The 23,524-nt window shown below is 44.5% G+C and overlaps 1 protein-coding gene across 2 annotated transcripts in view; it reads left to right on the top strand.

The window, feature by feature from the left end:
• LOC125434742 (aldo-keto reductase family 1 member B7-like) overlaps positions 1-23,524 on the top strand; it is a 45,229-nt gene that overhangs the window by 16,769 nt on the left and 4,936 nt on the right. The window contains exons 1-7 of one of the 2 annotated variants that reach the window (XM_048500410.1): positions 10,129-10,296; positions 13,326-13,493; positions 15,018-15,134; positions 16,328-16,405; positions 17,923-18,045; positions 20,333-20,430; positions 22,687-22,768. In XM_048500410.1, the coding sequence (XP_048356367.1) occupies positions 10,231-10,296; positions 13,326-13,493; positions 15,018-15,134; positions 16,328-16,405; positions 17,923-18,045; positions 20,333-20,430; positions 22,687-22,768 (732 nt within the window). In that variant the 5' untranslated portion in view covers positions 10,129-10,230. Of the gene's footprint in view, positions 1-668; positions 753-3,318; positions 3,402-5,110; positions 10,297-13,325; positions 13,494-15,017; positions 15,135-16,327; positions 16,406-17,922; positions 18,046-20,332; positions 20,431-22,686; positions 22,769-23,524 lie in introns of those variants that run through there. The other variant, XM_048500409.1, reaches the window with a different exon arrangement.

Below are 23,524 nucleotides of genomic sequence, written 5' to 3' on the forward strand. Positions count from 1 at the left end.
AATGAGTGTCACAACCCCAGATTTCTCCAATAAACAAATCAGTACTGTAAGAATAGAATTCTTATTTATTGATTACCAGCAACAGCAACATATCAAGCAAGGAATACAAAGAAAAGGTGCAAACCTGCAGCCCTCTGTCCTTCGCTCCTAAAATGCCCTAGCTCAGTGGTTCTCAACCTTCCTAATGCTGCGACACTTTAATACAGTTCCTCATGTTGTGATGACCCCCAACCCTAACATTTATCCATTTTACAGATGGAGAACACTGATGCAGAGAGTCTTAGGTGACCCCTGTGAAAGAGTTGTTCGACCCCCAGGTTGAGAACCACTGCCCTAGCTGGTCTTATTCTAAGATTTAACTTAGAAGTTTCAGCACTCTAAAAACTTGCCATTACCTTGAAGTCTTCATCTGCTCCACCAACCCTTTGTTATCTTCACTTTGCAATGGTGGCCATCAGGATGGGGCTCAGATACGAGAGTTCCTTCCTTCAGGTGACATTCACCAAATTGAACCTCACAAAATGGATTTTGTTTCCCTCATGTCCAGGAAATTTATCTCTTCTATCTGCCCAGCCTGTGGCTCATTCCTTCTCTTCCTGTAGCATTTAAACCAGTCCGCAATGTTAATTATTTATCGGCAGATTCATTCTTAATCTGTGACTGTGTAGGTTCTGCTTCGATTCCACATTGAGAGAAATGTGCCTGTGATTCCAAAGACAGATAAACCACATCGCCTCAAGGAGAATCTTCAGGTGAGGAACAGTATTTGACTTGGGAAAGTTTGGAGAAGAGTGTACAGTGTAATGTCTCTTAGTTGCAGCAAACCCAGCAATCCCCAGACACGCTCATAGGACAGCAGCAAAGTTTAATAGAGAGAGAAGCCTGGAGACACAAAATCTCTGAACATAGACAGAGAACAAGAAGTACAAGAGAGTGTCAACCAACTCATAATAAAACACCAGGCTTAATAAACATCAGGTGTTCCAACGGAACAATCCTATTTAAAGGAACATACATCACATACAGCAGTCACAAGTAAAAGGGGGGAAATGGTTTCTATCTACCCAAAGGTCCAAAATGTCTCTCACAAAATGCTAAATGATTTGGGGATCAAATGGAAAGTGGCTCTTATGAGGGTTGATAAAACCACTTCTGAGGGAGCATTACTTCAAGGCAGTTTGATGAAAACGAAACATCTCTTCGTTTGTTCTGAGACAACACATTGCCACCTATACACAATGCAGGATATGATCATTCTCTCAAATGATGATGCTGTTAACAGTTCCTAGCCTTGTGACCAAGGAAATCAGAAGTATATTTATTTTTTCCAGATTCAGGATGAAAGTCCTCTGTCCCCACCTGAAAATCACTCAGGGTTCTAGTTAATTTTTTATTTAAAATCAATCTAATGACCCCAGAGGACAGAGTTAGAATTCAAAATGGCCTGGACAGATTAGAGAGCTGGGCCAAACTAAATGAATTTCAACTGAGATAAATGGCCTGGACAGATTAGACAGATTAGACAGCCGGGCCAAACTAAATGAATTTCAACAGAGATAAATGTATGATCCACAGAATGTAATGTAAGCTCCACTTAGGCAGAAAAAAATTACATGTACAGATCTAGGATGGGTGACACCTGGCTTGACAACACTATATGCAAAAGGGATCTGGGAGTCTTAGTAGACTACAAACTGAACATGAGTCAACAGTGTGATGCGATTGCCAAGAAAGCCAATGCGATTCTGGACTTTATCAATAGGAGTATAGCGTCTAGATTGAGGGATATAGTCTGCATTGGTTAGACCACACCTGGAATATTGTGTACAGTTCTGAGCACTGCAATTCAAGAAGGATATTGACAAGCTGGAACGGGTCCAGAGGAGGGCAAACAAAATGGTCAAAGGTGTGGAATCCATTCCTTACGAGGAGAGACTTAGGGAGCTGGGTATGTTTAGTTTGGTGAAGAGAAGGTTAAGAGGTGACATGATAGCCATGTTTAGATATTTGAAGGGATATCATGTTGGTGAGGGAGAAAGCTTGTTTTCTGCTGCTCCAGAGACTAGGACCATGAGTAATGGGTTCAAGATGAAGGAAAAGAGATTCCACCTAAACATCAGGAAAAACTTCCTGACCTTAAGGGCTGTTCGACAGAGGAATGTACTATCTCGGAATGTGGTGGAGTCTTCTTCTTTGGAGGTTTTTCAACAGAAGCTGGATGGTTGTCTGTCAGGAATGCTTTGATTGTGTGTTCCTAAATTGCAGGGGGTTGGACTTGATGGCCCTGGGGGTCTCTTCCAACTCTATGATTCTATTCTTAATATGGTTAAATAAGCACAGATCACAAATGTACAAAAAACGTTACTATAGGTCAATGAATTAAAAGTAAACAAGCATAAATGTCATTTTGTGATCTCAGGAGAAATTAGAATTCATTTTAAATCTAAAGATTCTTACCAGAGACTTTGGTGCAAAGATAAGATAGTCTCACAAATCCAAGAAATTCAGGGATTATAGGGTTCGGCCAATGCATAACGGTATACAGGTGGACATCTTGCGCATGTGGCAGGCCAGCCGCTGCAGAGCCAAACATAACTTATTAAACCTTCTAATTTGTTCTTTCTAAAGGCACAAAGTGATGTACCTCTGAACATACAAATGGTGCTTTCCCAGATGAATACATGTAGCTTACTTTGTTCTGTACTTCCTGAGATTCTTGAGGCATAAACCCATTAACCCAATGGAACCTTATTTTAACAAGAAACAGCTGATCTATTGCAAGTTGTCTGATAAAGGCTGAGAAACATGCACGCTTGCTGTTTCACGCAGAAAATGAAGAGAAAATGTTCAGACCTACTTAATTCTGAATGGTCTAAGCAACATACCTCAAAGTCCACGACTCTCCTCAGTCTAAACAAACCTTGTTAGAGCCCGGCTTGTCTCTGTTCAAAGAATGTGCGTGGCAGGAAGAATATACCCTTTTTGTGTGCAACTGCATTATTACAATTTACCTGGGATTCCCAGGGACTGGCATTTTGGGTGAAATGTTGATAGTTTTAGAGTTAGACACTTGTGCACGCACCTCATTTGGTCACCGTCCAGTTCTAATTCATTCCTTCATCAGTCTCCCATTGAAATTTTTGAGATTTTAAAGTATCCATCTTTGTCTTGATCCTGCGCTGTAGCCACAGATGTTGTGTTTTTTAGACTCTGTTAGCTGCTCTATGCCTGGCTGTTAGACCAGAAAACAGCAGGATATTAAATCTAATAAAATAAATTAAATAAACAGGTCATAGGGTTTTTGTTTGTTTGTTTCAGGTGTTTGACTTCAAACTGAGTGATGAGGATATGAAAACACTGTTATCTTTGAACAAGAACACGAGAGTCTATTCAATGCCGGCGTAAGTCTCTCTCTACACTCTCCGATGGATGAATGGAGGGGCTGTAGCTCAGTGCTGGAGTATCTGTCTTCAGAAGGTTCCAGGTTCAAAACCCCAGCATCTCAAAAGGATTAAGACACAGGTGTTGTGCAAGACCTCTGCCTGTGGCCCTGGAGACCTGCTGCCAGACAGACTAGGCAATAGTGATCTAATATTCCAATGGGATACACTCTGAATAAGGCAATACTGTGTCATATTTTCAAACACATTAGTGGTACATGGAATTGGTTTTTTGTTCTAGTTAGCCTGATCATAGATTGAGTGCACTGTATGGCCCCTTCCGCACATGCAGAATAATGCACTTTCAATCCACTTTCACAATTGTTTGCAAGTGGATTTTGCTATTCCCCACAGTAAAATCCAGCTGCAAAGTGAATTGAAAGTGCATTATTCTGCATGTGCGGAAGGGACCTAGCACTTGCCCCCAAACTCCGTAGCATTTGGTGGGTGCTAGAGCATCATCCCAGTGTGATGCTGGGGCTTTTGGGTTGCACCAGAAGTGATGTCATCACATGGTGACTAAAATTGCTGCCCCTTACCATTTTTTTGCCTAGTTGAGTGTCAGCACGCATTATAATCATTAACAGGCATCTGGTAAGTTTGGATTTATACCCAGCTTTTCTTAACCTTAAGGAGTCTCAAAGCGGCTTACAGTTGCCTTCTTCCCCCCACCCCAACAGACACCTTGTGAGGTAGGTGGGGCTGAGAGAGTTCAGAGAGAACTGTGACTAGCCCAGGGTCATTCAACAGGGTTCATGTGTAGGAGTGGGGAAACAAATCCAGTTCACCAGATAAGAATCTGCTGTACACCACACTGGCTGTCTTGGTGGTGACTGACCTTCCTTTCCCCTCCAATTTCACCCCTATCCAATCACAAGGCTCAGAGGATGCATGAGAAATATAGGCCTAGAAGGAAAACTCCAGTGGGGACCCCAAGTCTCCAGGAGGAAGAAAGAAACCATACCTAGGCCCATGGTCTGCTCCACTAACTAGACTTGAGCCTAGGAGAGGGAAGGTAGTGTATGATTTATAGCAACAGTGACCCCGATCCATGACAGCGTGGTCCTAAACTTTTAATCTGGTTTCACTGCAAAACCGCCACCATTATGGATGCTGTTATGCTTAGGCTGATTTCGCATGGGCCAAAAACAGCAGTGTGAAAATGGTGTGAAAATGGTGTAAAAGGGTTTAAAACGGTATAAAAGGGTTTATACTGTTTTTACACCACAATTTTTGGCCCATGCGGAATCAGCCTTAATGAGCTAGAGAAGGCTGATATTTAGCATCGGATGGAGCCTGCTCAATCATAAAGCTCACTGCTTGAGTTTGGATCTCTCCGCTAAATCCATTCGCCACATAGTGGTTGTTATGGAGGGGGGTGTGTGTGCGTGAATAGGGAACCATTTATTCCTTTTGGGAATTTACTAAATAAATAAATAATGAATATTTTTTTAAAAAACTAAATACATTTCTAACCCTTTAAAGCGGTATTATGAGAGACAGAACTGCTGGCAAAAATGGCCGGCCTTGGTTTAGCTCTGCTTTGCTGGAGCGAAGAAAGACTCAATGGAATGACTTCCTAGCTAAGAAAAAAATTCTGCCGTATTGATGATGAGCAATCCAGCACTTCAAAAAACAAAACCCAAACCCTCTGTATTCTTCTTTTGCAGGTGTGTTGAACACAGGGAATATCCTTTCCATGTGAAATACTAAATTCGTTGTTCCCTCCACATCTACAGAGCGGGAATCTCCACAACTTTGATGCTGCAAGCGGTTTTCTGAAGAAAAATACCTGCAGTTAGCTTTGTGTGTGAGAGCAGGAATTTAACTAATCCCCCTTCTCATATACTTTTCTTTCATCTCTTGCCGATATAAAATTGCCCACTGGCTAGCACTAAACCTCGAGTACAATATAATTTTCCAACTGTCAAGCTTGCCCTTTATTTGCTTAATATTGGCAGCCCCAGGATAGATAATGGGAAGGTATCTGAATGGGAGACCATTCAGATATTGTGATGAGTGCTTGTATGTTCTGCTTGGGTGTGGAGATGGATCAGAATGTGTATAAATTTGTATTTAATCAAGAAATATGGAAGTTGCCTGAACCAAGGATTTGATGAAACAAAATACTTCTGTGTAAGTGACCAGTAGAAGCCTGCATTTTTGCAGCAGGTCAAAGGAATGTTACCAGCTTGTCAGTGAATATGCAGGCAAGTACAGATAACATCTTTGAGATCTTGTCACTGAGGGCCAACGTGACAGCAGACATATGCAATTTTATAACTTTGGTTTTTGGGTTAGAAATAGAATGTGATTAGTTAAATTAAAAAGTGTTTTTCTATATAGTTAAATGAACACAGAAATGATAATGAGCGATTCACATGTATTAGTATTTTACTATAATTCTATTGTGTTAGAATCAGTGTTTGTATAATCTTTTAAATGTTTTAACATTTCAAACTGGGGGAAAAGGAAAGTTTTATGATCTAAAAGTATGTAGATTCAGAGCTGCATGCCCTAGGGACATATCTCTCTGGGAGCAAAAACTAAGAAAACGGGTTTTTCTTGGAGACAGAGGCTAGCTTTATGGCTGTCCTTTGCATATGGGTAGAGGGCATGACCTAACAGCGTTTGAGTAACAGAAGGAATGTAGAATAAGAGGCTGTCTTCATGTGACCAGGAGACAGATTCTATCCAATGAGATTTTTAAGGTACATGCTTGTAGCACGTGAAAGAGGTATGGATCATGTACGTAACTCTCATGATGATGATTGTGTGACGTCTGTATTCTGTAACTATAAAGACTGGGGTCCTTCGTATCAAGGGCGTGCCTCTCCCTCGGGAGAGGTCACCTTCTGTAACTTATCTATATTCTGCTAAATAAAAACTGTCTGTTTCTGATGTCAGATGTCTTTTGGTTTTATTTCTAACATATCTTCTGTTTCAAAATTGCTTCTTGGGTGTTTTCTAACTCTAAGTTTTTCATAAACTAATTCAGCTGTGTAGGACCAGAGACGCGGTCCTGGCCCCACATGGGCATGTGGACATCTGTTTAAATGCTCGTGTAAGACACTATTGACCAAATTGTTTTATGTCCACCACGAGGAGGCCAATTTTATTATTGCAGCAAAGTGGAGCTATTATCACAAATATATAAGAAGAAACAAATATATAAGAATAGCACATTTTGGAGGTCCTTAATTCATAGGGTCACCATAAGTCGGAAGCACAGCACATAACATGTAAGCTTTCATGGGCATGATTCCAGTTGTCAGATGCAAAAAGAAAAAAGCAGTGGCCTATTGAACCACAAACAAATTAGCTTTTTAAGGTAACGAGTCTCCTACTTTGTTCCTGGTTTATAAGCAGCTGATGTTTTGCAGTGGTGGGATCCAAAAATTTTAATAACAAATTCCGTTGGTGGTGGGATTCAAACAGTGGCGCCACCGCACACGTGCACCTCCAGTCCCTATTGAGCAGGGAAGTTGCTTTAGTAACCCCTTCTCGGCACTCAGAAAAAATTAGTAACCACTTCTAGAGAAGTGGTGAGAACTGGTTGGATCCTACCTCTGATGTTTTGTATTCTATAGGTCCCATGGGATAGGCAGGTAAAGAGCTTCTACAGAACCTTAATGGATATCGGTTATTTAGAGGGAATGAAGGAGGTTTTGTGAATGGTGCCCCTAGGTTTCTAGGCCTGAGGGTTGCAAACAGAGGTGGGATGCAGCCTATTCGCACCTATTCCCTGTGGAAAACCGGTTGTTAATGATTAACTCCACTAGGGACAAGGGGGTAATCTCTGTCCCTGGGTACAACAAATCTCGTCAAGTGGGAAATGCAAAATCGCCCCCCAGGGCCCCCTGCGGCCCCCCTTGGCACCCCACCCCTACCCCCCACTTCACGGCGCCCACCCCCACCCCCCACACACTTACCTTCATTTCAGAGCGAGATGGGAATTGGCAGACAATCCCTAACTTGTCTCTTTTCTGCAGCTGATAGCTTTTGCCCTTAACTAAAATGGCTACAGTAATAGCCAAGTAAAAGGGAACTGCACCTGGGGCGCATGTGCCCTGCATCCTTGCCACAGCCCTGCCCAGGAATGCCCCGCCCCAGAGTGCCCGGCCACGCCCCCATCGTGCCCCGCCCAGCCCCATTGGCGCTACGCCACTGTTTGAATCCCACCACCATCGGAACTTGTTATTAAAATTTTTGGATCCCTCCACTGGTTGCAAAGACAAAGTTGAAGTTATGTGGCAATAATTAGGCTTTCTTCAGATATGATTTCAGCACTGTGTGCCACTCTTTAAGACAGCAGTGAAACTTGGTTGTATTTGAACTATTAATATCAGCTGTGCTTTTCAATGTTGCTTGTAACAAAATCTGACTTATCCCAATGAGGAATGCTGAAATCTCTGGACTTCACTCAGCCCTGTTAGCAGAAGCAATTAAACTGATCTGTAATGTGATAGTGTGGCTTCTGTTTCTCACTATACATGCTATATACTTAATACAGTTTGGAATTGCTTGTGACCAAATCACCTTCATTCTTCACACTGCACGATTTGGAAAAGGGTTGCTGCTGTTGTTCCTGGGCAGCAATCTTAAGCAGGCATACTCGGGAATAAACACCACTGGGGCCAGGGGATTTTTCTGTTGCAAAACAGGGCTGTACGGGTGGCAATGTGTCTTGTTCCTAATCCTTCTGGAAACCTCACAGCTATAGCCAGGAAGATGTTTACAGTAATATATAATATTTATTTATATTGCATATTTCTGTGCTGCCTCTTTAGGGTCCTCCCTATGACTCGGTATTGGCAGAAAGTAAAAACTATAGAAGTTGTGTGATGGGAAGAACAAGGGGAAGTAAAGAGAGTCGGAATAAATTCCAAGTAATGAAGAAGTTACTGGGTTACCATAGGCCGGTCATTCCCTCGTCCTACCTCATAGGTGGGAGGGTAAAATGGAAGAACTATATACACAGCTTGGAGCTCATTGAAGTAGGACTACCTGCTCTGGTTTGGGAAATACCTCGAGATTTTGGATGCCTGCCGCCCTAGATAATAGAAATAAATAGGCTTTAGTGTAATCTCATGCACACCTACTTGAGAGTAAGGGCTACTGAACTTGCTCTCCTTCTGAATGCACACACCTCAGGTTTAGCTACACACTTCCTGCACCACAGAAAAAATCATGCCTAGAAGAATTCCAAGTTAGGGAAGCATTTAGGTAGGGATTAGCAGTGCTGGATTAATCTAGGAGGAAAAATAGCATATGCTATGGGCCTGGCATTTTCGAGAACCCTGCATTACATGTTTATAAGCTATCTGGTGAAAATGGCACCTCACTGTATTCTCACAATCTGGCAACAATATGGAAAATTTAACTTTTAAATTGTAGTTTTTGTACTTTTGACACTTGAAATTGATACCTACATGTAAGTAGCAAGGGGAGGGGTGGCATAATAAATCTAATAAAATAAAAAATATAGAATCCTAGAGTTGGAACAGACCCCAAGGGCCATGAAGTCAAACCCCATACCATGCAGGAACCCACATTCAAAGCACTCCTGTCAGATGGCCACCCAGCCTCTGTTTAAAAAAACACACATCTCTGTAGAAGAAGAAGAGGAGGGGTAGTTTGGATTTATATCCTTCCCTTACTCCTCTGTAAGTGTGATAAAGGAGAAAAGTGTTTTCTACTAGTAATGAGGAGATGAGTCTTAAGAGAGGATGCTTGTGGCAGGACAAGATAAGACTGCTGGATGGCTAGGCAGAAGGCAAGGCTTGCATCTTATTGTATGCACTGAGCATGCTTACTAGGCTAATGCATATTGACTTCTCCTCATGCTCTGACCATGAACTGTATTATAATGAACATACAGGAAGAATATGGGAGGGGACAACATATTAAGGAGTAACTGTTGAAGCAATCAGGTGCCCTCACCTTATCAGGTTTGCACACCAGTACAAGCTGTGCACTCAGTACTAATCTGAACAGGGCACCTGTTAGAAGGCGGGTCCAGCTGTCATTTAGATTTTGCTCATCTAAACATTTACACATGTTCTGACAGTAACATATAAATAGTCGGATCAGAAAGTTGTCACTTTAAGTACCCTTAGCCAATGGGGGAACAGAGAGGGTGTGGCAAATTCCGGAGAAGGGAATAAACATGCTGTGGAAATATTGTTTCCCCTGAGTTTTCCCATGTAGGGACAGCTTTCCTTTCTTTGCAAATAAAGCTACTTAAAACTCTTCTGTTGGCTTGATATTTGGTAAAGAAATATTGGAAACCACATAAGGAGCCTCAAGGCAGCTTTACAAACTCCGTTTCCTTCCCCAGGTAGGGTAGGTGTGACTGAGAGAGTCCTGAGAGAACTGTGACTCGCCCAAGGTCACCCAGCAAGAAGGTAGGAGTGGGGAAACAAATCCAGTCCGCCAGTTCAGAATCTGCCTCTGACATGGAGGAGTGGGGAACTCAAGCCCCGGTTCTCCAGATTGGCGTCCACCCGCTCTTAACCACTACACGGGTAGCTTTTGCAAACGTCAGCTTCTGCGCTTGAAAGCCGTGGGCAAGCAATACACAACCAGCGCAGGAGGAAGCCACGAGACACGGCCACGTGGACCCGTTTGCAGCCCCTCCAGTCCTTCCCTCGACCCGGACTGACCCCACTGCTTTCCCCGGGCCTGACACCTTGCGCGCACACACACACACACACACACACACAGAGGCGCCTCCCCGGGGAGGAGCGAGGCTCAGGCCGAGCTCGTCTGCACGGAGGCCGGCCCGAGCATGGCGACGTTTGTGGAGCTGAGCACCAAGGCGAAAATGCCCATCTTCGGGCTGGGCACTTGGCAGGTACCGGCCCTCGGGAAGGTGGGGGGAAAGGCTGCGATAGGCGAACCGGCTGCGCCTTATTTGAAAGCGCGCTGTGAGTTGGCTCCTTCTTCAGCTGCCTTCCGGGCATGGGCTTTGCAAGCTGTGCGGCGCTTTTGCAATGAAGCGTTTGCATCTTGCAGATTTATTCCACGACCACCCGCAGACTTAGGGAGAAAAAGATCGCAGAAGCGCGACCTTTATTCTTCGCGACGCCTTGAGACCTTTCAGCAGCTTATGTAACGCATGTTGCAAGTCTTGGGTAGTTTTTAGGGGCAGCCGTGAAGCTCGAATCTACGGGGCCTTTCGTTGCACCTGAATTTTCCTTCCCCAGAAAGTCAGTCCTGCCACTACAGGGGGTTTTCTGGTCTTATTTTTGCATAAAATCCCATACGCAAACGGCATAAACTGGTTTGATTATAGCAGCAAAGTTGCACTAACGATATTGGGAATCTTTGCAGCGTTCCTAACCAATATAACGGATCTTGGACGCAGAGTGATCTTTTATAGCAGTTTTGGAGAGAATGTTTCACACTTAAGTTTATCAGTAAACTGCAGGACGGGTTGAGGCTCCCGGCTGCGTGTTTGTGTGTAGTTGCTAACACGCGTCGACCGCATTTCTGCTTTAGGGGTCATGGTTTGCGTGTGAAAGTAAAACTAACATGTGAAATGGCCTGAAGGGAGATCAAATTGCTGCTTTTTGCTCGACTTTCTTAACTGCTTGGGAATTTGGGGGGGGGGGGAGAGGTGCAGAAGCGGATTTCTCATCTCTCCGGCTGCATAGTTAAACTCAGCTTCTTGTCTTGTCAAGAGAAAGCTGACTAGACCAATAAAACTGCTGAAGTCCTTTCACTGCAGATAAAAAAAAAATCCCATTCATTGGGTCATTGCACATTTCATGGGCTTTCACACGTGCTACATCATGTGCTTTCAGCCATAGGGCAGTCTTGTTTACCCGGCTCAGAGCAAAGGCCTTCTTGCAAATCTTACTCTCTGATAGGGTTTGGCAGTTCAGTGAGAGTCAAACGTGTATTGCTTTTGTGGTGCCCAGTATTTCTTTCCCAAATATCACACTTTGAATACTCGCAGACAGGCGCTCAGTGTCCTTCATTTGGGCTTTGTGCTGTCAACAATATGATTTTGAGCAGAGTTGCACCCTTTTAAGTCTGCGGGAGTAGGTAGGCTTAGAAGGGGGCAACCCTCTTTAAGATTGCACTGGAAAGAAATAGTCAAAGATCTCTCAGCCCCAACTGTTCAGTGTGCTGTAAAATACTGTACTGTGACCCTGCCTGTCCTGCCATTTTATGGGCTCCTGGTTGCTAAGTGAAAGGAAAAATGTGGCCCAGATCTAGTGGTGGGATTCAGCAGGTTCACACCACTTCAGCAGAACTGGCTGTTAAAAGGGTGCTTGTAAACAACCAGTTGTTAAATTATTTGAATCCCACCACCGGAACCGGTTGTTAAATTATTTTAATCCCACCACTGCCCAGATCCCATCAGATTGTAGAAGGTAAGGAGGGTCCGTCCTGGTTAGTATTTAGATGGGAGACCACCAAGGAGTACCAGGGGTGCTATGTAGAGGAAGGCACTGGCAAACCTTGCCTGTTAGTCTCTTGCCTTGGAAAAATATAGTTCTCCACTTTTGTCCTTACAACAATCCTGTGAGGTGGGTTAGGCTGATGGAGAGTGACTAGTTCAGGATCATCCAGGGAGCTTCCTGACTGACTGGGGATTTGATCCCAGGCTTCCCAACACAAACCAGTACATCACACTGGCTTTTAAGAGGAAGGCAGAGCTTCTAAATTCCTGCTCCTGAATACAGAGCTGAAAAACTGGGTTGTATTATAAAGTATTATCTTCTGCTACTTAGACCAAGGGTCGTCTTTAACCTGCTAATTACAGATAATCGTAAACAGTGCAAGCGATTCATCAGTTTAAAAGGTGATGTAATTTACTCCCCCCCTCCCCTTATGTGGCTCAGGATAGCAAACATTTTGGCCCTTGTGCCGATGTGCCGCATTCTTGATGGCTCCCGGGCAGATGATTCACATTCTTAACCTGGTTAGCCAGCAAAAAGGGCACAGATTGATTGTCCTTGATTGTCCTCTTGAGTTGTTTTTCCAGCTCTGACGTGCCCTGTTTGAGCGACGAAGACCGACAAAAACTTCACACAGCTTTCCAAATGAGACCACACCTCAAATCTGTGCAGGGGCCTTATAATGCCCACTGTCTTATTTTCATTCCCTTTCCTTATAATCCCTATCATAGAATTTGTCCTTTTCACTGCTGTGACAAACTGAGTTTGTTTGGCATTTTCATTGAGCCATCCAACACAATCTCATGGTCTCGTTCCATCTCAGGCCTCTTCCGCACATGCAGAATAATGCACTTTCAATCCACTTTCAGTGCACTTTGAAGCTGTGTGGATTGAAAGTGCATTGTTCTGAATGTGCGGAAGGGGCCTCCAACTCAGCAAGTTCAGATATTTTTTAAGTTGTTACATTCTTACTCCAGAGTGGATCATGTTACACTTATCTACACTTAACTTCATTTGCCCACTCACCCAATTTGTGGAAACCCTCCTGGAGTTCCTAACAGTCAATGTCAGGGGGGGAAATGCTTCTTAGAGCCTGTAATAAAAGAGATCTCTCTAGATATCCAGACCTCACTGGAGTGTCTTGAGTCAGGCCTGGAGACTGAGAGAACAGTCTTAAGCAGGATTACTTGGAAGTATGTCCCATTTTAGATGATGAGGTTTACTCCCAGCAAGAAAGGGAGGAGGCATGGATAAGGAAGAAGATCCAGTGCCAACAGCATGATGTCACTTCCTGAAAATATCTGGAACTGATGTCATGCTGTAAGATTTGGGCAAAACTTTATGGCTTTACCATAGAATTTTTACTACATCCCAGAGTGTCTTGTCAGCATCACACCACCAATATTCTATCACATACTATCTGCATTCTTCTGAACTTCTGCACTCAACAATTAATGTCTGTTTTGTGTCACAGTCGCTTCCTGGGAAAGTGGAAGAGGCCGTGAAATGTGCCATAGACCTTGGGTACCGCCACATCGACTGTGCCCGCTTTTATGGGAACGAGGAAGAAATTGGGAGTGCCATCCAGCAGAAAATCAAAGAAGGAGTTGTGAAGCGGGAAGACATGTTCATTGTCAGCAAGGTAATGTTGTGGTTGAAGAAAATATCCACCAGGACCTGGGAACAGGTTGGCACAGACTAGGGCCCCTTCCACACATGCAGAATAATGCACTTTCAATCCACTTTCAGTGCACATTGAAGCTGTGTGGAATAGCAAACAATTGTGAAAGTGGATTGGAAGTGCATTATTCTGCATGTGCAGAAGGGGCCTAGGTATTGCTTGGCATTATCTCCTTTATAGCCAAGCCCTGTTGTTCATCCCTTGTTTTCCGGAAACCTGTAGGCAGGGATCCTTATACTGTTTTTATCCCCCGACTAGCTTTAATGGTGTTGACCTTTTAAAAATTGATTATGCTTCTTTGTGGGTTTTTAGCACGTGTGTTTTAATGGCTTTGCTTTAATTCGTGTGTTGTTTGTTTTGCTGTTTGTAAACCACCCTGAGCAGGCAGGATGTAAAGTTTCTAAATAAGTAATTAAATAGAAATTAAGGTTTGCAGCCACCATCTGTACTTTGCTGTCTCTGCAACACACAGGGGTCCGAAAGGTGGTAGAGAGAGAAATCTCTGAGATCAGCTTAGGTCCCACTTTGGAGAAAGCAGCCATCTTGCAAGTAGAAAAATAGCTTATCAGAAAGATGAATTCTAACTTGGTTTTGTCCCTCATATGGGAGTTTTCATTTGTACTCCTTTTTTCCCCCAGTGAGGACCCAAAATCACTTGCAACATTTTCTATTTTGCCTTACAACAATCCTTACAACAGGTTAGGCTGAAATTATGTGGCTGGCCCAACGTCACCCAGCAAGATTCCATGACAGTGTGGGGATTCAAACCTGAGTTTCCCAGACCCTAGTTTGACACTGTGCACCCTGCTGTGTGTGAGCAGTCTGCAACTTGTCTCCAACCCAATAGATTGAACTGATATAGTGCCCATGTTTCCTGGCATCCATGGACAAGCTGCTCATGAGATAGGATATCCGGCAAGGGGACACCTTCTGGCCGTCCCCAACCACCTGAGGGAAATAACACAACATTACCAGAGCTTGGAGGCATCAGAGGCTGTATGGAAGAGGTTGAAATGGATCTGCAGGTGTTGGAGCATCCTTAACCTGGATGTTAAGGATTGGGTGGCATGCTGTGCCAGCTGTCAGAAAGACAAAAGGCCTGCTCCTGGTGGGCATGAACCACAGCAGCAGTGGCATAGTGGTTAAGAGCAGGTGCACTCTAATCTGGAGAACTGGGTTTGATTCCCTGCTCTGCCACTTGAGCTGTGGAGGTTTATTTGGAGAACTAGATTATCCTGTGCATTCCAACACATGTTCTGGGAGACCTTGGGCTAGTCACAGCTCTTCGGAGCTCTCTCAGCCCCTCCTACTTCACAGGGTGTTTGTTGTGGGGGTGGGGAAGGGAAAGGAGATTGTAAGCCCCTTTTGAATCTCCTTGCAGGAGAGAAAGGGGGAGGAATAAATTCAAACTCTTCTTCTTCCCTTCTTCCTTGGTATGCCTAGTCAGAAAGAAGAATGCTGCTTATGACTTCTTTTCCTGTGTAGGTGTGGTGCAATGATCATGAAAGACCCCTGGTGAAGAAAGCTTGCCAGGCCTCGGTGGCTCAGCTGAAGGTAGACTATTTGGACCTTTACCTCATGCACTTTCCGATGGGATTCAAGGTACGCGTGCAGTTTTCTTCCACCCCCTGTGCTTTCCCCTTGCGATTCAGGGCATGTGTGCAGTTTGGGGGAACCTCGTTTGCTTTCCTATGCGATTCAAGCTAAAAGATAAAAACTAAGTGGGGTAAAAGAAAGAGTCTAAAACTTATCTAAAAGTTTAAAACTTATCTTAAAATGTGGAGGAGCTCAACAGATAACAACCACTCTGCTTGGCTACCGGAACTTGCATTCATGTAGTTTGGGTGTACCTTTACTAGGTACCTGAAACTTAGCAGCTCAAGCCTTGAAAATACAGCTTATTGGTGCACCACTAATGTGGAGAGGCAGCCTGCCAACTTGCCCTTTATATATGTGCTGGCATCGTGTCTGTGTTTGGGAAGTTATACACAGGAGGATGAAAGCAAGAGCTCTTGGTTTTAAGCAAGGTTCCTCTCCGCACTGTAGGATTTGACCTTAGTTCGACATAGGTCCGACCCGGGTACTCCGCACAGCCACAGCGTTCGACTCGTGTCTGTCTCGGCTCACCCCCCTCTCACCGTTAAATTTTTGAGCTCGGGTTGCACTCAAGCCAAAGCCGGCAGAGAGCGGAATCTCCCTCGCCTCGACTCTGCCAGCCAGCCAATCACAGTGCAGTATTTCGGCCATGCGCAGAACGGGAGACTTGTGGCGACAGCGAGAAGTGCGACTTTTAAAAAATCCTCCTACGTAGCTCCTATGTCAGTAAACGAAAAAAAAAGGCACTCACATTTCCCGCCATAGAACGGCAGCCAATCTGGATTGAGGAGCAGAAGACGCGAGGAGGTAATCCCGCCCTCTGAACTCGGCTCCGGAAACACGAGTCAGCTGCTGTGCGGAGAAACGGAGGAGTTGAGCTCAGGTAACGATTTCCGCAGACACGAGTCAAACCTGAGTCACCTTGTGTGTGAGGAGAGGGCCTAAGTGTCACAACAGAAAGGACTCCTGCAGAAGAGTACAACAGTCTACCAAATTTCCAAGCTTCCTACTCATATTTGTCTTACACATAAGGCTTGGGGGTGATGACTCCCATGGTTTCTGAGTGTACAGTTTGAAATCCTAATCCAGTTCCAGTGCTTTGTTCACTGTGCCACGCCTGATTCTCCAGCGTGGTTCCTTTTGCAGTGGTGGCTGTCAACTCACTGGGAGAGCTGCAATGATTTTCTTCCCTTGGACAGGCTGGAGAAGATCGTTTTCCCAAGGATGAGATGGGCATGATCATCCCCAGTAACACAGACTTCCTGGACACTTGGGAGGTAAGTTTAACTTTAAACTACAGCCTGGTGGAATTCTCTTTCGAGTGGGACCAAGACTGTATAGGACCTGATGCAATCCTGCTGGACCGGTAAGGCAGAAATGTTCTGTCAGGCCTATGACTGAGAACAACAGAAGTTGTTGAGAGAAAATGTTGACAGAGGGAAATTTTTCTCTCTTTCTCACAATACTAGAACCAGGGGGCATCCATTGAAAATGCTCGGGGGAAGAATTAGGACTAATAAAAGGAAACACTTCTTCACGCAACGTGTGATTGGTGTTTGGAATATGCTGCCACAGGAGGTAGTGATGGCCTCTAACCTGGATAGCTTTAAAAGGGGCTTGGACAGATTTATGGAGGAGAAGTCAATTTATGGCTACCAATCTTGATCCTCTTTGATCTGAGATTGCAAATGCCTTAACAGACCAGGTGCTTAGGAGCAGCAGCAGCAGAAGGCCATTGCTTTCACCTCCTGCATGTGAGCTCCCAAAGGCACCTGGTGGGCCACTGCGAGTAGCAGAGAGCTGGACTAGATGGACTCTGGTCTGATCCAGCTGGCTTGTTCTTATGTTCTTAACAGTTTTCTTTTAGGGCCCTTCCATTTCCTTCCTCTTTTTTCCTTTGTCACTTGATTCCCTTTTCATTTATTGTTGAATTCCCCCATTTACTAGTGGAATCTGCTGCCTCTGAATAAAATGAAGTCTCCTTCTTTGGAGGTTTTTAAACAGGCTGGATGGCCATCTGTCAAAAGTGCACGGCAGGGGGTTGGACTGGATGACCCTTGTGGTCTCTTCCAGCTCTATGATTATAAACGATTTAGTTTTTTTTCCTTTCTCCTGTGACCGGCCTTCTCATTTTTGTAATTCTTGGGGTGCCATTATGTTCATGCATGTTTATTTAATGAGGGTTTAAAATGTTATATATGTAATTTTAAATTGTTGGAATCTTCCCTGGGCCTGACTTATCTGGAAAAGGTACGGTATAGATCAGATAAATAATACCTGCCTCTGAATTTTGGCTTGGTGCAGAAATTAGGGATGTGGGAAATACTTTATGTGATTCCTTGTAGTCCTCTGTCCTGCAGTAGTATTTTGGGGAAATTAGTTAATTGCAGGGTGGAGGTGAGGCAGGAAAGCTTCTGTGCTTTACAGTCGTTCAAATTATTGTTGGGATCCAGTGTGATTTAGTCCAAAAAATCAGTCACATCCCTGGTTTTAGAAGTTTTCTTTTTGGGGGAGTGTTTGTTTTTTTGTGTTGCGCAAAAATTAATCATTCTGTCATTCCCCTCTCAGGATTCAACAAAAAAGGACATGGTTTTTCATTCTACAAGGCCATTTATTTAATTTTTAAGATACATTAATAATCCTCAAAGAAGTAAATGTTGTGCATGGGTGAAATCTGTGCTGAACTGCCCAACATTCTCCTCTCTTGGCTGAACCAACTAATAATAAGTAATCAGAATAGAGGGAATCCACGTAGTCCTGTTAGAGATTTCTAACTTGATTTCTTTCTCATTAGGCGATGGAAGAGCTGGTGCATTGTGGGCTGACAAAAGCCATTGGGATCTCCAACTTCAACCATGATCAGATTGAGAGACTGTTGAAGAAGCCCAATTTAAAGTACAAGCCTGTGAATAACCAGGTAAAACAACACTTTGTTGTGCTTCTCCTCCTGGTCGCCATTATCAATATTGGCTCTTCCTCAGCATAATTTGGCCTGCAAATGGAACCTTTCCCGCTGGACTTTATACTCCCCCATTCTCCTCACAACACCTGAAACAGGAAAGGGCTGCAGGAGAGGCTGACCACCATAAACAACAAAACCAGAGTCACAGAGTATAGGAGACTTCAAATGCACAAGCACACAAAATCTGTGAAAAGGCTGAATACTACCTTGTATACCAGTCAAAATATAACTACCACACAAATCCTTTTGCAAACCACATAGCAGCATAGAAATATGTAAACATAGGAAAATGTAAATGCGTAGTAGTAGCAGCAATCATAAGTTGTAAGAATTGTAGCCTTGAGAAAGTCCATATTTATAAACAATTGTTTTTATAGTCTGGCGGCCATCAGCGGCAACAAATGCAGTGCCGAATGAATCCAGACGTGTGTTTCTAGATTAAATTGTTGTTCTTTTTCGATCCATTCATCCAGAAGTTTGTTATCAGTGAACCACAGTCTCGTAACTTGATGATTCACACCATGAACAGACAACTTTTGCTGCAAACTACTAGGAAAATACTTATGTCTGAAACTCCTTGGCTAAGTGTCTTATTGGGCTGATATTGGCCGTGCTGTAGCTCTTCATATTGGGGTGGGCCAAACTTCCCAGAGGAATTCCTTAGAAGGTTCCACCCCGAGACTCAGGCATGGCTGCCCACCCGTAGTCTAGTTCTTGAGTGGAAAATTTGCCCATACATTCCTGAGGAACAGCTTTCATGCTCCTAGTGACCTGGCTCTTCCACCGGTCCTCAGAGGGCCTTTCCCCACTTACCAATTGTTGCGGGCCAGTCTGGCAAAATGACCCGGGGTTCTGCAGCACTCCCCACAGCACCAGCGACGGCAACTCGGCTACCCCAATTCTGGCGCTCTTCCGCCCCCTTAGCGCGCGTCATTTTTGGACCTGGTCGGAAGAGCAACATTTTGGAGTACCCCGCGCCAAGCGCGGGGTTGTGGGGAACATTGGCAGATATTAGTGCGCCGCAAGGAACGAGCCAATCAGAAGCCAGAACAGGAGGTGACATTATGATGACGTGTGCACTTGTCGCCAACGAAAAAAAGAGTCCAACCTCCAAAACGGCGCACCAGCCAATCAAAACAGAGACCCGCCCTCCAATGGCTGCAATCACTGCGGAACACATGCTCTTGGGGAACGCTGCAATTCTGACCCCGCGTTCTTTAGGGAAGATTTCCCGAACAGCAAAATGATGTGGGGAACAACTTCTCCGTGCTCAAAAGCTGCGGAGTCTAACAAACGCGGGGTAGACGCCCTTTGGCCCACAACAATTGGTAAGTGGGAAACGGCCCAGAGCCTGAGGTGATTAAAATTCCCACCCCAAGTCCCCTTTTAGAGGGAGTGTGCATGTTTTTTTGGGAGGGGGGGAGGGCATAGCAGCAGACAGTTCCAGTTCAGCCCCAGGAAGAGAGCAGAGCTGTCTCAGAAGACGGGTAGAGAAACAGTTGAGGCCTGTCTATAGTAGTAAACAGCTGAAGTCTGCCTCTGGGGATATGGCAGACAAGTGAGATTCGAACCGTCCTATGTGAGAGGGTCTCATCTCATGTTTAGGCCGTGGAAACCTAACAGAAAGGTAGCTCTTTCTAAGAAAGTGGAGAAATATCATTCAGAAGTGATCCGGAGCTTAAAGTCTCTACGATTGTATGATAAATTAATGGGGACAAGCAGGAATGAAGCAATAATTAGAGCGTGAAGAATCCGTGCCTCAGCCGCCGTCAGTCTGTTTATTCCTTGTCTGATTGGAAGCCTGCTCCTGTTGAAGTGCTCCAGCAATCCTTGTTAAATTAAATATCCTTTTATTCTTCCTCAGTACGCTGCTATAAATTCAAATAAAATTAGCTCACAGCAGTAAAATCCTGTATGGATTTTTTGGAGTTCAGAGAAACACACCAACGGTTTCATTCCTTTAAAAGACCTCTGGGGTGATTATTTCTCAAATTAACTCACAGCGGCAAAAATCTGCATTATTCAGCTCCCCCAACTAAGGCTTTACTCACGCAAACGTATTTTCCCTCTGGGGAAGGAGTGTGGGGGAGATTTCTCACACAAGAACATACACATGCATATTCTGTCTCACACACACACACAAATTATAGGAGGATATTTATAGAGCTGCCTACAATTTCTAAATTGTTGGAGGGGGAAATCAGAAAGTTGTCATTAATCTAGGATTTTCTTGGGTTTGTAGATCGAGTGCCACCCGTATCTTACGCAAGAGAAACTGATCCACTATTGCCAGTCCAAAGGGATCTCTGTGACTGCCTATAGGCCTTTCGGAGCACATACGTAAGACTGATTTGGTTCTCTTTGGAGTGAATTTTATTTGTAGCTATGCATGTGTGTGCATGATGGGCAACTGGTTCAAATAGGCATTGCAAATAACAGAGTTCTAAAAGTGGGTTTTAGAGCTATGTTGGCCTGCAGTAGAAGATCTAGATCGGGGTGTCCAACTCTGATCCACCAGCTGGCAGGGGCTGATGGGAATCATAGTCCATGAACCACTGGTGGGCCAGAGTTGGACACACCTGATCTAGGTTCAAGTCCAGTAGCACCTTAGAGGCAGCTGAATTTTTAGGCAGTCAGCTTTTGAGAGTCAAGGTTCCTTTTGTCAGATATCTGAAAGATTACACACAGAAAATATTGTTGTTTTCGATGGTGGTACTGGACTCAAACCTAGCAGGTCTCAAAGAATCTTTTGCTCCCTGTGCTGACCAGTCCTGATTCTGAACATTTTGATGCGATCAGAACAACATATTCTGGACAGTTTTGAGTAGATGCTTGGCAAAACCACAACTCCCATTTCACATTCTGATCTCAGAGTTGGCTGAATTCCACAGACCAGCCTCATCCAATGCCCAGTGGTATATTTGACTCCTTCAGCTCTCTCAAATATCATAATCGCTTGTTGCTTTTGGAAGCCAACGCAAGACTCATAAATGGTTTGCCATGCGTGCAGCCTCACGAGCTGCAGTTTGAGAAAATATCAGCCCAGAGGCCCTGTAATAAATAGGAATAAAGGAATAAAACTGATGGTGTGTTTCTTTAACCCCATACTGAGGGTGAAACACTACCTGGTTCAGTAAGAGCGAGTGTGTTTAGGGTTGTGGGCCCATACAACAGCCCTAAACTTGTTTACTTGGAGTGCCATTGTAGACTTATTATCGGCTGCTTTGAGGAAACAGACTCAAGTTTGCAGCCTACCCTCCTGGGCTTGCAGATTTCAGCCTTTTGCTGGTTGTGTATCTGTGACATCTTAACCAGCATGGTGTAGTGGTTAAGAGTGGCGGACTCTACACTGCAGAACTGGGTTTGATTCCCCACTCCTCCACATGAGCAGTGAGTGGACTCTTATCTGGTGAACCAAACTTGTTTCCCTGCTCCCACACATGAAGCCTGTTGAGTGACCTTGGGCTAGTCTCAGAACTCTCTCAGCCCCACTTACCTCACAAGGGGTCTGTTATATGGAGGAAAGGGGAAGGCAGTTGTGAGCTACCTTGGGACCCCTTAAAGGTAGAGAAAAGCAGGGTATAAAAATCAACTCTTCTTCTCCATGACACACATCCTCAATTTCGTGGTTAGTCCTGATTTGCAGTGTTACTGCTTTTAGAGGATGCTGGGTGGGGAGTTCAGAAAACAATTTATAATGAGTCTTTAGAAATCAAGTAAGAATAAGAATGTGCTGTCAAGTCACTGGTGACCCCAACCCTGGGGCGTTCCAGGGAAAAACCATTCAGAGGGAGTTCATAGAGTCATAGAGTTAGAAGAGACCCCAAAGGCCATCAAGTCCAACCCCCTGCAATGCAGGAACACACAATCAAAGCACTCCCGACATATGTTCATCCAGCCTCTGTTTAAAAACTTCCGAAGAAGGAGACTCCACAGCTCTCTGAGGCAGTGAATTCCACTGTCGAACAGCCCTGACGGTCGGGAAGTTCTTCCTAATTTTTAGATGGAATCTCTTTTCCTGCACTTTGGATCCATTACTCCGTGTCCTAGTCTTGGAGGCAGGAGAAAACATGCTTGCTTGCTCTTTAGCATGGCATCCCTTCAGATATTTAAACATGGCTATCATGTCCCCCCTTAACCTTCCCTTCTCCAGACTAAACATACCCAGCTCCCTGAGTCTCTCTTCGTAGGGCATGGTCTGTCATAGCTTTCCTCTGTGAAATGCATCTCTTCTTTGGTGGTCTCCCATCCAAACACTAATGGTGACCAGCCCTGTATAGCTCGAAGTTCTGACCAGCTTTGGTTAATCAGGCTGCTAAAGAGTAAGGCATTTGCATCCAGAAGATGGGTAAATGCTGGAGACTGAAGAGAACTGCTTTTCAATCTCCTCAGGGTTGTTTCGGCTCCGGAAAATGGCACAGCAGGGGGAAGGCCGGAGCTCCGTGGTTCCCAAGCCAAATCGAGCGCCACAGAGTTTTAAAAGGGTCTTCTGAGTGGCTGCTGTGTCACTGCCTGGACCCATCATGTTGAAAAAACCAACTCCGATAATTTGGCCCTTAAGCAGAAGCTGCTGAATTTCTTTGCTTTATTTTGTAGTCTCAATCCAGGGGACCCGATCCTTCTGGAGGACCCCAAGATTAAAGAGATCGCTGCAAGGCACAATAAGAGCACAGCTCAGGTGACGGCTCGTGACAAGGATTGGGGCAAATGTGGGGGAGAGACTGGGAGGTGGGATCTGCTGTATGTTTCAAGCAAATAGCTCTGGGGGGAAATTGAGCATCAAAGCTTCTGTGGAGGCATTTCAAGAACTTGTGACTGGTAATTGTGGGGCGGGGATCTGATTTGGCCTAGTAGATTCAGGGTGGCTGATCATAAAGGTTTTGGGTGAAATGGGCATTTCTATTGCTTCAGTGATGACCAGATTCCTCTTGTACCCCATACTACTACTCATTCCTCTTTATGCCCTCATTGCCCTCATTTTCCCTTGCTGCTCTCTAACACAATTGGCTAGTGAAACCTATGTGATTTTGTTTCCAGACATCCATGAGTCTGTGGCAGCTTAATGGAGTTGACAAAAACGTGGGTATCCACCACAGTCAATCAGATTAGACAGCAGTGAAGGTAAAACACAGTAAGGACAGTGAGGGCAAAGAAGAAAAGGGTCATTGAGAAGCAATTGCAGCCAAAGCAACAGTAATTCAGTAAGCAGTATCAAACCACATACACATGTTCTAAGAAGAGTTCAAAAGCCTTTGCAAATTATTTGTGAACACAAAACTAGTAAATATGACTTGGCTATAAAGGAAAACTTGTCCAGCTTGATTTGTGAAATGTGCTGCCCATGTCAAAAATGGCTCTGATTGAGGGAAGGGATGGTGGCTCAGTAGTAGAACATCTTCTTGGCATGGAAAAGGTTCCAGGTTCAATCCTTGTC

This window comes from Sphaerodactylus townsendi, linkage group LG06 (genome assembly GCF_021028975.2).
Source record: "Sphaerodactylus townsendi isolate TG3544 linkage group LG06, MPM_Stown_v2.3, whole genome shotgun sequence".
Classification (NCBI taxonomy): Eukaryota; Metazoa; Chordata; class Lepidosauria; order Squamata; family Sphaerodactylidae; genus Sphaerodactylus; species Sphaerodactylus townsendi.